Raw genomic sequence first — 13,463 nt, 5'->3', positions numbered from 1 at the left:
AAGAAAGCCATTTCTCAAAGATATCCATAAAAAGTCTCGTTTAAAGCCACCTGGGAGACAGAACCAAACATGTGGAAGAAGGTGCTCTGGTCAGATGAAACCACAATCGAACTGTTTGGCCACAATGCAAGACGATATGTTTGGCGTAAAAGCAACACAGCTCATCACCCTGAACACACCATCCCCACTGTCAAACATGGTGGTGGCAGCATCATGGTTTGGGCCTGCTTTTCGTCAGCAGGGACAGGGAAGATGGTCAAAATTGATGGGAAGATGGATGGGGCCAAATACAGGACCATTCTGGAAGAAAACCTGTTGGAGTCTGCAAGAGACCTGAGACTGGGACGGAGATTTATCTTCCAACAAGACAATGATCCAAAACATAAAGCCAAATCTACAATGGAATGGTTCACAAATAAACGTATCCAGGTGTTGGAATGGCCAAGTCAAAGTCCAGACCTGAATTCAATCGAGAATCTGTGGAAAGAGCTAAAGACTGCTGTTCACAAACGCTCTCCATCCAACCTCACTGAACTCGAGCTGTTTTGCAAGGAAGAATGGGCAAGAATTTCAGTCTCTCGATGTGCAAAACTGATAGAGACATACCCCAAGTGACTTGCAGCTGTAATTGCAGCAAAAGGTGGCTCTACAAAATATTAAGGCAAGGGGGCCGAATAATATTGCACGCCCCACTTTTCAGTTTTTTATTTGTTAAAAAAGTTTGACACATCCAATAAATTTCATTCCACTTCACGATTGTGTCCCACTTGTTGTTGATTCTTCACAAAATAAATACAATTTTATATCTTTATGTTTGAAGCCTGAAATGTGGCAAAAGGTTGAAATGTTCAAGGGGGCCGAATATTTTCGCAAGGCACTGTAGTTGTAGTACACACTCTGGTCCCCCTTCTTGAAGATAGGAATCACCACAACAGTCTGCCAATCCAGAGGCACTGTACCAGATCTTTATGTGACACAGAGGTGTGTCAACCAAGACAGCCCTAAAACATCCAGAGCCTTCATGAACTCAGGGCGAATCTCATCCACCCAAGGGGCCCTGCCACCAAGGAGTTGTTTAACTAACTTAGTGACCTCACCCCCTTGTCCCCAGACTCTGCTTCCCCTACAGATGGCATGTCAGTGGGAATCACCACCTTATCGTGGTGGAGGGATTTGTGTATCCCAGTGATCCCAGGGGCTATGTTGCCCCCTGGCAGGGTCTCCCAAGGCAATTTGGTCCTGGATAAGTGGCCACACAAAGAGCAATTCCATTGACCCTTAGTAGAAAAATCAAGGGAACAGTTTACCCTTTTTGGGATAGGGTTAGTGGGCCCCACCATGGAGCCAGGCCCGGGGAGGGTGCTCGAGGGAGAGTGCCTGGTGGCTGGGCCTTTGCCCATGGGGCCTGCCTGTATGCAGCCTGTAGAAGAGACATGGGTCTGCCTACCTTTAGGCCCACCACCCGCAGGAGTAAACATAGTGTTTGGGTACAGTGTGTGCCGGGTGGTGGCCAAGGGCTAAGACCCTGGTGGACTGATCCCCTGCTATAGAGGCTGGCATTCAAGAAATCTAGCTGAAAATATGGAACATCTAAAACCAAATAAAAATACCAATAGACACAAGAATAACCAGGTAATTTACCTTCACATCGTGGTAAAGGGTGGTTCCAGTTCCTGCTAATTCCATGTAAACATGTGAGTGAAGCTTCTCCAATCAGAGAGTATCCAGGCAGGCATTCAAACGATACCGTCATCCCAACACTGAAATCTGTGCCAATCACGATGCCATTTCGAAATGGTCGAGGGTCTGGGCAACTCTGGAGTTGGTAGGCTGCAGAGATAATGTAACTTATTCAACAAAAATGGCAATGATGCATAAATGATTTGCAAATTTACTCCTGTAATATGCAAATTATGATTAAGAGTCACAGCATGAACTGCAGTTTCAATTGTACACTGTCAATTTGTTTAAAAACTAAAAAGTAATTAATAAAAATAGACAATAAATATATCATTTCTAATACTGTATAAGGAATAGCCAGTCAGTACAAAAAAGCATATAGTTAAAATAAGAAAAAATGACTACTGTAATTCTGTATCCCTCTGGCTTGCTTAAATAAAGCTGCAATCTTCAGCTAGAATTTAAAATTGTAATGAAATATAAAAACAAATAATAAAAAAAAAAGATATGGTCATCCTGCATCAAAGAAGCTAGTTCTTCTTTTTTTTAGATGTTGCCAAAATATTCTCACATCCAATCTGGCAGCTTGAAGTTTAAATGTAATTGTTGCATAATCATCTGCAGCCAGTGTTACAATAGCCAGGGCTTCGAAGAAAAACATGTCACTGAGACAGACAAACACTGGTAGAAATAATGGTAATGGAAAAAGTAAAATCGAGGGTATTCACATTTTTCCTGTTTTAAAACACTGTGGCAGTGCTGCTGTCAAGAGATAAAAGGTATTATTCATCAGCCACTGTAATTTTCACATTAATGGAATTAGGCGAAACATATTTAGGCTATCTACAAGATTTGTCATAATAAATATAAGACTGCTCAAACCATTTTAATGCCAGACAGAATAAATATGAAACTCATCTCATCACTGAAATTAATCCAAATTGAGGACCTGCGTGCACCCAGTAATCTTTTTGGCAGGCTGCTTCTGTAGTCAAGAAACATTTTTATCTTACTAGATAAATTTGTTGTTACAGTAATCGCTCCTGAGAAATTAAGTCACAGTGAGGCAAGTTGTTTCCACGTCGGCAACAGTCGCAGTGTGCTCCTGTTGTCTTTGCTTAGGAAATAATCAGTGTAAACAAGATGTTGGAGAGGTGCTTTTAGAAGTAATGTTTACCTTGATACGTGATGTGGAACCCTGGTTTGTTTTGTGAATAGTCACTGTGGAAAAAAAAGCTGGTTTGGTGGGTGGTGCTGAACAGAGGTTTGGGGATGACTGGACCACTGAATCGGTCAATGACAGTGCCCGTCTCCAGTGTTCCGCTACGGATCTCTAAGTAATCGTGGATTGCTTCAGTAGAGAAGTTCAAAAACTGGAGATGGATGCCTGGGAAATAAAAAAAATTAACACAGCTTATGATTTTATACCAATTAAGCCCCATGAAAAATACTTGTACTTTATCTCATCAACAGGGGCCGCCAACACTGACTAACAAAGCAAGTAACGAAATAAAAGAAAACACAGATACATGAAAGAACTGACACAGAGAGACAAAACAGATTCTCTAGCAAACTCAAAGAAACCATTTTTTTTATTTTTAAACTCTACTCCAAAGTTGACAGTGTTTCTTACCAAAGCCGACAGGTAAGTTCACTGTCCATGTGCAGTCTAATCCACTGGGGTAGTTGCCGGGGTAACCAGGACTTAGAATCACTCCACTTACATCTGTCATAGACCCACCACACTGGGCTATACATCCACACACACACACACACACACACACAGAAAAAAAGAGAAAAATGGAAGAGAGTGTTTCAGTGCTGAAAGCAGCACATCAAAAGCAGGAGGCTGACCTCACAGAAGGAAGCAGACATGCTTCTCCTTTTTAAAGACACTGCTACTGACTCTAGATTTTATATCTATAACCTGATATTTTGCTTATTTTAAATAAAATGTTGGCATTATGAGCCTTTAATTAACACTCTCCCTAAACCAATTAGCATTGTTTAAGGAGAAATGTGTCCAGAGCTTGTTTTCTCTACTTTGTCTCAGTGCACGTCGATGCTTCGGTTCACTCTGCATGTTTACGGCAGAACCTGACTTAGAGTTGGGTTAGTAGTATTCTGCACAGAATACCAAATAATCAGCTCATCACAGGAGAGTAAACTGATCAAACAGCTTATTTTCCAGAGAGCCAGAAACGGCGGTGGAGGCTGATTGCATCATTTCTGCAGCACTGAATTCGTGCATGTTTTCCAGCATGTCCAGGCTTGAATGCATATGTGTATGTGTGCACGGATAGATGTAATGTAGAGGAAACACTTACCAATACACAGCGGGACAGGATAGTTCCATCTTCTAACTGGTCCGGGCATACAGGTTATATGGGCATTGCCCTAAAATAGTAAAGGCAACCACATTCTTTAATTAAAGAAGAGTGAAGAAATCACCACCAATAACTGCATTGGTTTAAATGGTTCTGTTTTACATTTTTCCATGAATTACTGTGCATTGAGACATTTGCATTAATAGCACAGATCTGTATATTAAGCACAAGGCAGACAGAACTCTACAGAATATTGTACAGAAATTGGGTAGACCACACCAGAGACATACATTATTCAGGAGTTATGCAAACCACACCAGAGTTGTGTGTTTAGCAAGAGCTGAGAAAACCACTTGAGAGTGGGGTTTCCTTTTGATTCTTTTAAATAGTTTTTGGTTTATGCAGCCAGTGGATAAAAAGAATGAATGGTGGCACATTGGAGAAGCTGAATGATTTTGCATAAAAAGCCTCAATATCTGGAAATTAGTTTGCATTAAAAAGCTATTAGTCCATGGGTGGATTATGTTCTGTATCTGAAATGGTTAGTATGAATATTTTCTTTTTTTACCTGAAGAGAGTATCCTTGTTCACATGAAAACTGCACAACATCCCCCACCATGAATCTGTCTCCTTGTCTAACTCCATAGTTTGGAGTCTGAGGCTCTGGGCATGACTCCAGACCAATAGCTAATAGGAAATATGAAATAAATAACATTATAAAAAGGTTCTGTTATTATTTTTGCAAACACTGCATTGACTTCGGATAAAACAGCTTTAAAGATATACATGTACCTGTATATTCCAGGTGAAATCCAGCAGCTGAGACACTAATATCAGAGCTAAAGCTGAGATAGAGGTTGTTGGATGTACTATTCAGAAGAGGGGGGATAGTGGTGCCTGAAAGCAGGGAGAAAAAGAGAAGAGGAACAGAGGGCCATGATCACGTTTTTTTCTCCTCATTTTTCAACTAAGGCCTTTAAAGCACATGCTCTTAGTTATCTGACAGCAAAGGAAACAACAAAGGCCTCCCAAACCTACATTTTTACTTTTTTGTGTTAGTGAAGTGCTCTCGAAGGAGGGAGAAGGGAATTACTTTTATTTGAGACATCTGTTTTATTTGAAACCACTTTTCAAATGTTGGTTTGACCTACTTAGCGTGGCAGGGGAGAGTACAAAGTAAAAAAAAAAAAAAAAATGGGACTGCAATACTGAAGCAAAGCTGGCACAATGCGTCAGTATAATCAGGGCCCTTCAAAAAGTAACATATTTGATGATCTTTTATGCAAAGTAATATGAGCACGCGCCAATCTCCTTATTAGCAGAAATGCCATTTATTTTCCTTGGCATGCTTCAAGATGTAACAATGGCAGCAACATTTCCTGATGTGAGCTACTTGTGGATTTATATTTTGCAGCGGCCACGTCGGAATGAAAATGGCTTGATTTGCGTTTTGTTTTTGCTCACTGGCAGGTGTGCCAGCAAAACTTACAAAGCAGAGACATTCCTGTGGATCAGTAGTGAAACGGGTCAGTAGATGTTACTGGTTGCCTGTTGTGAGGCAAAATAATTAGTAGGTTTTCAAATAGTCTGCAGCCCCCCCCCCCCCCCCCCCCCAAGTTGTTTATATGCTATCATTCATTGTCACAACAGAAAATAAAAAGTGATTTTTTTTTTTCCCCAGAAAAATAATTCCCCAAAAAATAATTAACTGGATTGATTTAACTATCACAGTTATTTGAGGATGTATGACAGTATTAATTAAGAGTTGTAATTAACCCTAATAAAAAAAGTTTATCATTGCTCTACAAGGATTTATTCATTAATTATACTTTTTCCATGAAATCAAGATAGAATAATGTTATTTTAATTGTTCACCATATAATCTCTCATTGAGTTTGCCATGAAAATGTCAAGTCCTCTCATTGATTATTTGATACAACTAGGAGATATTCACATGACTTTGCTTCCCTAAAAGCAGTATTACTTCCCCTGAAGATTACGACTTCCCCCTTGAGCAATGAACTAAATTATATGAAACAGGGAATCCAGAATCCAGGTTTCATCCAAACTGAGCACAGTTTTTGGTTGAATATCAGGTGCTGGGGCATTGGAGGCACTTTCCATTTTATGGCTCAGTAACACAAAAGTAAAAATAGGTCAGCAACCTCTTTGCAACTAGGAAAAAAATGGTAGTTGCTCGGTGATTGCAAATTGAATTTTTTTGCATTCAGTAACCGTTTTCAGCCAAGAATTGGTCACCCAGAAATTGAGGATGTTGCATGTTCGACTCCTGAGTGATCGCTTTTGTTTGAAATGTGATTGTGGTCTGACTCAGACTGACTGCAATCACTGTCAGACAGATTGGCAGGTTTGCAAATAATTGCTCTCTAATTTATAAATGCACACAAATTGGCAACAAGCTGCAATCAATCCGAGTCAGTCTGCGCCAGCGAATGCAATTCATCGGCGACATATCAGGTTGCGATAAGGGACTAAACCCATCTGGGTGCTATATTGAAGTGAGGTTGCTGAGTGCCTATGACATGTTGCAATTTAATAACCATCCTGCAGCAACTATGCCACTGAATTTCTGAATTTCTGTTACAAGCCTGTGAAATTCTGGCTGGACTCAGAATATAAGCCGTGGATGTGAATTCTTTTTTATTATTTTTTTTAATGTGAACGTAGTTGAGAGATCAAGAGATCTGTGATTTTCACCAATTTATCACAGTTAATCACCTGACAGCAGACAGAGTGTCTTATTGTCCATCTTGAATTTATTATTGATAATGTTTCAGAGCATAGAAAAGTTATCTTAAAGTTTTAGCTAATAACACTATGCAGTAAATTTTGGGACCAATTACAAATGAGAATAATTCTATAAAGAGTCAGTTTGACAGATCATCTTTATTCCTAGTAGGGAATTAATGTGTAAGAGGATCAATTAGTTTTACGAAAGACATTTTTTCTTACATGTCTTTCAAGACAGACTTTGACACAGGCGTTACTGGGTATGTAACTCGGCTCCTGCTGAGACTCTAAATGCAGCTCAGCTCAACTCGCAGGGAGCCACATGAGCAGATTTTAAATTTTATTGGATTTAAATGTCAGGCAAGATTTCCTATGATCAGCTCATAATGCTAACTACTTCTGCATTGTTTCCTTATACAGTACAGAGAATGAATGCTTGTAAAGGTGTCCTGATCTTAAAATGATATTTCTTCTGATATACTCAAGTGTAGCATCTCGTGCCCTTACGGGTTTAAAAACATTACTTCCTCATAAAAACAATCCTAACATCCTGAGCCTGATTGTTGACAGTACTGCAAACTTCCTCCAATTATCTCAAATATTTGATGAACAGCATAACATTTTCCAATTGGAAATTCAAGTGCCTGATATCAGACTTCCATAAGAGGCCTAAAATGCTTAATACACAATACCCTCATCAATAATCTCCCAGCATACCACAGACTGTCAATAATGCAAAACTGGGTGTTAGGGCTAGAATATTTTGGTGGTGATTGGTGTAGAAATGTATTGTCATGCAGTAAACATAGAAAAATATAATAAATCATCCACAGGATGTATTGCACTCCTTTTAGACTAAACAGCATAATTGTGGGATCTCCCACATGTGCTAGAAACACCTACCAGAGCGCTTTTCCACATGCTGTATAGTCCTGGAGTTGTTTTCAAAATTACTGCAATGATTTCTGAGATCTTAAAATCCCATATTTTCTTTGACTATGCAATTTCTAGTGCATTCAATATTGAATTATTCCCAGTAATATGGAGTGTTATTTGAGTAACACTATAAAAAAAGTTTACCAGAGTAGCTTCCCAGTCTTGGTGCGTGATTGTCAGCACCATCATAAAAATCCAAAGAGTCCCAGTTATGCTCGGTAGCAAAACTCACAACTTGTATCTGGAGAGAAAGACAAAAAAGGAGAAAAGAGAAAAATTAGAGAAGTAATTCTTAGATCTTTTGAAATGTCTTGAGTAAAAGACCCTAGATTGTCATGAAACTGCAACTGGCACAATGGCTAACAATTTATTTATGTAAATTGAAATGAGTTAAACTCACATATGTCTTTTAATCTAAATGTTCAGTGTTAAATCAAGAAAAAATCTATATTTGAGACAGAGCTGCTTCAAAAAAAAATTATTACTAAACTGTTAAATCAGATGCAACAAACATTTTGACTACAACACTAAAGGAAATCACAAACATTGTGAGGTGCCTGTCATTTCAAGTGACTGCACTTTGTGTAAAAGGCATCTTTGCCTTTGTATTTGTCCGTGAGAGCGGTTTAGCTTACATGCAATCAGGCCTTATCTTTCATGATTAGATCCTATCTAGTTATCTCTGGATGGCCCCTCTCTCAGAAACCATCCATCCATTCATCCTTCTAATAATATCTTATCTTCCCTGAGATCCTGCCTGCTCAGCTTTTAAGCCAATGATACATAGGTCAGCCAGCAAGCAGCATGTGACAGTTACTACCTGTATTCCAGCTCCTTCTGGGACAGAGACCTTCCACACGCAGTTCTGGTTGTTGTCATATGGCTCTGGGTAGCCAGGCGACAGGATGGTCCCACGGCGAGAGGTCAATACGCCCCCACAGGGAACTGGGAGAGAGAGGAGTGAGGATACAGAGCATAGTAGAGGAGAAAGGAGAGAAAAAAAAAACAGAGGTTAAAACAACACTTTGTGGACAAATTACAGGAAAGGAAGAGAAAGTTAGCTGTGCCAACCATGCCCACTACAGAAAGAGAGACCAAAGAGCCTATGATCTGGGCAACAGATACTGTAGGACTATGGTGCATGCTGGATTTCAGGAGTATGCATTTGTTTTAAATTGTTTTTCAGTCAGTAGTGTCTTGTATAGTCATGCTAATACTGCATTCATAAAAACAAAACAAAACAAAAAAAAACTTGTATACTGTGTCTAATTTTCTGATTCATATTTACCTATACATGTTGGCAGGGTGTCATTCCATTGTGCCAGGTTGTCCGGTACACTCTCACAACGAATGGCAGTAGAGCCATGTAGTGTGTAACCAGGGTTGCACTCAAACTGCACTAAAGAGCCCACCGCAAAGTCATTACCGAGACGTTTTCCGAAGCGCGGCTCAGGGACTGAACTGCACTGGGTGGAGCTCGTTCGAGGTACAGCTAAAGAAAAAAGAAAAATGCCCCTTTGAATAAAATGAAATGTACCATTGTCACTGCATATAGAGGCCTAGAAACTTACTTAAGATTTCAGATTAAAAAAGGGTTAAATAAAAATAAAAGAGGGCAAGAAAATGCATGCTCAGGATGATGTATATAATCAGTTTGCCAGTCCTAGTATCCCACCATTTGTTCTGGCTTTAGTGAATTAGTAACAAAAAAAAAAATTGCTGGCAATAATAATCTCAATAATGACTTCAGAAATGACCTTGGTAGACAAAGTGAAATCCCTTAGCAGTTTCTGGTCCAACTGTGGTGAACTTTATTGTAATCTGGTTTCCTGAACTCAGAGGGAGAGATTCACCTAGAGATGGGGTGGAAACAACAGGGCATGTTATGGGCTGAGGTTGAGTGGCTGTCTGCTCATCTATTCACAAATGAAGTCAACCATCCTTACCAGAGTGCGACCCAGAGAGAGAGGACAATAGTGTGTTTTGTTGAGTGGGACCATCGTAGATCTCTACGACGTCATTAAGAGATGTCTGGAACAGCACAAACTGACCGAAGAGAACTGGAGGCAAAAAAAATGGGGCAAAAAAAGACAGATAAAGAGATGAGTTACCACAATTGAATGGTGGCAAATTATTATTCCATGCCACTGTCTGCCACTGACCTTCCAATGATAAAATTAACCTGTAATACCTAATTTAAATTTTATTACGCTGCCGTGTCACCTTCTATTTGAGGCCAACTATTGGCACAAAATTATATAACACTTAATAGTCAAAACATTGCCTTGCCTTCATCATGCAGCAGTCAACACCACCTCACCACCCACACCCTTCTCCTCTCTGCCCACCCATCAATTGTTAACAGTGTATCAGTGTTGTCAGCTAGTGGGAAATGGTAATCTTGCAAAAACTGACTTAGACTTGGTAATACATGCTAGCGGAGTGACACACTTCTCCGTCCTTTTTTCTGTATTACAAGTTTGAATGAAAGGCATATAACAAAGGTGGTAACCTGTCAAACCTGTCTGAAGTGCCACTCACGCAGCTTACTGAGACTGATCCAATCACATGTTTACTAGCAAGGAAAACCTACAGGCACTTGGCAGTTACTTACATGCCACAGCTGTAAGACAGATGTGTAGGAAAGCGGGAAGGAAATAAACCCAGTACTGCCATATAGTAACAAAAGATTAAACTACACCATGAATTTCAGAGAGCAGCTGTATCGGCAGGTAGCATTAGACAGTCCCCAGAGGGCTGGGGTTCAGTATTTTTTCAATCGTGTACAATTTGCTCTGTCTCGAATGATCACTGTATCATCCAACCAATCATTAGTAACCTGAAGATGCAAATCATTGGGTGTAGTTGTATTGTTTAAAGCACATGTCTTATCTAAAAAAAAAATGTCCTTTGGGATAAATTACACCTATTTGGAGCTTTCTCTTCCACTCCCTGCTCACATGCCTATATATACACCTCCACATGCCCCCCTTACCCCCCCACCCCCACCCCGTGCACCTTCCTCTCACTTTGGGCTCAAAGGCTGAGGTGTTAAGGATTAAATCTGAACATTGCCAAGGATATGCTGGTATAAGAAGGTCACTGGTCAATTTGTACAAGGCTGTTTCTCTCTGTGGATTTCTTTTAAATTTCGAGGAAACATTGCTCTGGCTCACAAACGATCCTCTCTGCTTTCATGAAAATCCTCATGTTATTTTATTGACGAGAAAAGCAGGACAGAAACAATGGATTTTCAGTTGGCACTGAATTTCCCTGCCTTTATAAAGGGGATTAAAACAGATCATTAAGAAAGAGTTTAGCTTTATATGGTAACCTACCCTCTTATTGTCATGTTTTATCAGCCTGTCACATTTTCTGCCTGCCTGCAAAAATCATAAAATAGAGTCCCACTATGTGAGGATTTTTAGGAAAGTAGAGTGATTAGAGTTTCCCTCAGTCCTTGCTGTGATATTGACATACTTCACAGCAGGTGGAGTAATTCACACTTTAAACTGTTTCAAAATACAGGATACATGCATCAACATTCACACACAGATTCATAACTTCATAACGTATTATGGGACACAGGGAATAGCTTACACACCTAAGGTATCTCTGGTGAATTTCTTTCTCATACTGTATAGATGTACTAATAAAAAGCTCACACAAAGACAGAGACATTGACGGGCACAAAGGAATATAAATAATCACAGCAGCGCTGTGCTTCGCTCTGTTAACCTCATGGATCACTGGCAGTTGAAATGCCTCTGCACTGAAATCACATACACTGGAGATCATGTCAGCCATGCAGCTCGTAACATGTCCAGCAAAGTCTGAATTGATCCACTGATTTGGAATCAGGTGAATTAAAATGTTTAATTGTTCATATGAAAGGCCTCTTGGAGTTGGAGAAAAATTGGGCGCTGATCCCTGTGGAGCTCCCGTGCCCACTTATGAGTTGCCTGAGTGGGTGTCCTCTGCCACATAATCAATCAACAGGAGGTATAGCATCTCCAAAGGCACACATGCCCAGGGTTTTCCCTACATGCTGGTAAAACTGAAGGAGGCATTCGCATGGAGGGAGAAACAACACTGACCATTAACCAGCCCAGTTTTTGATTCCTACATCACTGATCATCAGGCACTTTTGACAGCGCAGTTACTGCAAACCTCCAGCTTGTAGCATTCAACTGCTGTAATTAAAAACAAAATATTTTATATAAGAATGACAGCTGCTTAAAAAAAATATGGGCAGTGCTGCAACTTAACAAAACAATCTGTCTCTTGCTCTGTGTGGGAGGATTGGGAAGGCTGTCTGTGCGTCTTATACAACATGCAGGCCAACCAAATGTTAGCTCTTCTCAGTCAGGATTTCTACATGGAGGCGAAAAAATGCAAAAGCACAAATATAATGAGACATCAACCATCCATGGCCTTAGGGAAAGCTGAGATTTATTTGTAACACCACAGGGCATAACTGGACATAATCCACCAATTACTAATTGTTTATTAAAGCTTAATTCACATTCAATGAGCAAGTATTTCTAATAATCAGTCAGCCATGATGTTAATTTATGATTTTAAAAACTGATATTGTAGACACATAAGTTGCCCATTTCTATGATCAAACTATATTACTTTGACAATACAAATCCAACTTAGTGTCCACTTGCTAGCTTTTAAATATAATGATGCTCCACTGATAACACTGTATATTTAATTTGCACTCGATTGAATTGAAATGTAATTCTGTACTCTGCTTAACTTTTGAGTGATATGAACAAATTTGCAATTTGATGCCAATATTTAACCCTCCTGTTGTCCTCGGGTCAAAATGACCCACCACTGTGTTAAAACCCCCCCAAAAATCCACTAAATGCTATTTTTTTAACTTGAAATTTTATGACTTTTCCTAGATTGGCCCCAACAGTAGAAAAAGTGAAATGTTGCTTTTATTCACATTTCCATGTAAGCTGTACAAAAAAAGTTACAAAGGTGGTCTTCGGGTCAAAATGACCCGTGAGGCAAATAGAGTTGAAATCAAGGTCACAGAGTTATTTAAAAAACCACAGAATGTTACAATGGTTTAGTTGTGTCTCTGATCAATCAGTAGCAGAAGTAAACAAGGCAAATCAGGAGGTGTTCTCGCAGACTTCAAAAGACCACCTGTTTATTTCCAGAGGTTATAAAGGTGCCGCAGATAACAGGATCCCGAATTCTGTCTGTGCTGAAGCCATGAGTGTGCGTTATAACGTTGAAGAGGCTATAGAGCTGATTTTCTCAGATGTCCAGCAAGACAACTCTGATTCAGAAGAGGAAGTGGAGGATGTATCCGAAGAAGATGGGGAGGAATACAACCCAGAGCATGATGATTCATCTTCAGAAGAAGAAGAAAACCCTAAAGCTGAAAGAGAGACTTTCCTTTCAAAAAATGGCAAAATAACATGGTCCTCAGCAGCATATGACCAACACGGCAGACATGCAGAACAAAATGTCATAAAGATGACCCCAGGACCGACAAGGTATGCCATTTCTCATGCCCATGACATTGTCTCTACATTCTACCTGTTTATCACACCAGCAACAGAAATCCTGGAGATGACAAATCTGGAGGGTTTTCGCAAATATGGAGACAGCTGAAAAAAGATGGATGAGATTGACCTGCAGGCCTACTTAGGGCTGCTAATCTTAGCAGGTGTATACAGGTCCCGAGGTGAGGCTGCAGCTAGTCTATGGGATGTAGAGAGTGGAAGGCCAATTTTCCAAGCC

The 13,463-nt window shown here is 39.9% G+C and overlaps 1 protein-coding gene across 1 annotated transcript in view; it reads right to left on the bottom strand.

Moving 5' to 3' along the window:
• Nucleotides 1-13,463, bottom strand: part of csmd3b (CUB and Sushi multiple domains 3b) — a 381,849-nt gene that overhangs the window by 48,666 nt on the left and 319,720 nt on the right. Inside the window, exons 34-44 of the mRNA XM_030740552.1 lie at nucleotides 9,641-9,754; nucleotides 9,452-9,547; nucleotides 8,983-9,186; nucleotides 8,515-8,639; nucleotides 7,839-7,935; nucleotides 4,800-4,904; nucleotides 4,576-4,694; nucleotides 4,008-4,077; nucleotides 3,314-3,430; nucleotides 2,858-3,067; nucleotides 1,642-1,830 (exon numbers count right to left, since the gene is read on the bottom strand). Of these exons, the coding sequence (XP_030596412.1) occupies nucleotides 1,642-1,830; nucleotides 2,858-3,067; nucleotides 3,314-3,430; nucleotides 4,008-4,077; nucleotides 4,576-4,694; nucleotides 4,800-4,904; nucleotides 7,839-7,935; nucleotides 8,515-8,639; nucleotides 8,983-9,186; nucleotides 9,452-9,547; nucleotides 9,641-9,754 (1,446 nt within the window). The remainder of the gene's footprint in view (nucleotides 1-1,641; nucleotides 1,831-2,857; nucleotides 3,068-3,313; nucleotides 3,431-4,007; nucleotides 4,078-4,575; nucleotides 4,695-4,799; nucleotides 4,905-7,838; nucleotides 7,936-8,514; nucleotides 8,640-8,982; nucleotides 9,187-9,451; nucleotides 9,548-9,640; nucleotides 9,755-13,463) is intronic.

Source organism: Archocentrus centrarchus, chromosome 11 (genome assembly GCF_007364275.1).
Source record: "Archocentrus centrarchus isolate MPI-CPG fArcCen1 chromosome 11, fArcCen1, whole genome shotgun sequence".
NCBI lineage: Eukaryota > Metazoa > Chordata > Actinopteri > Cichliformes > Cichlidae > Archocentrus > Archocentrus centrarchus.
Note: the sequence above shows the minus strand (reverse complement) of the source record. Positions and strands in the feature narration are given on the sequence as shown.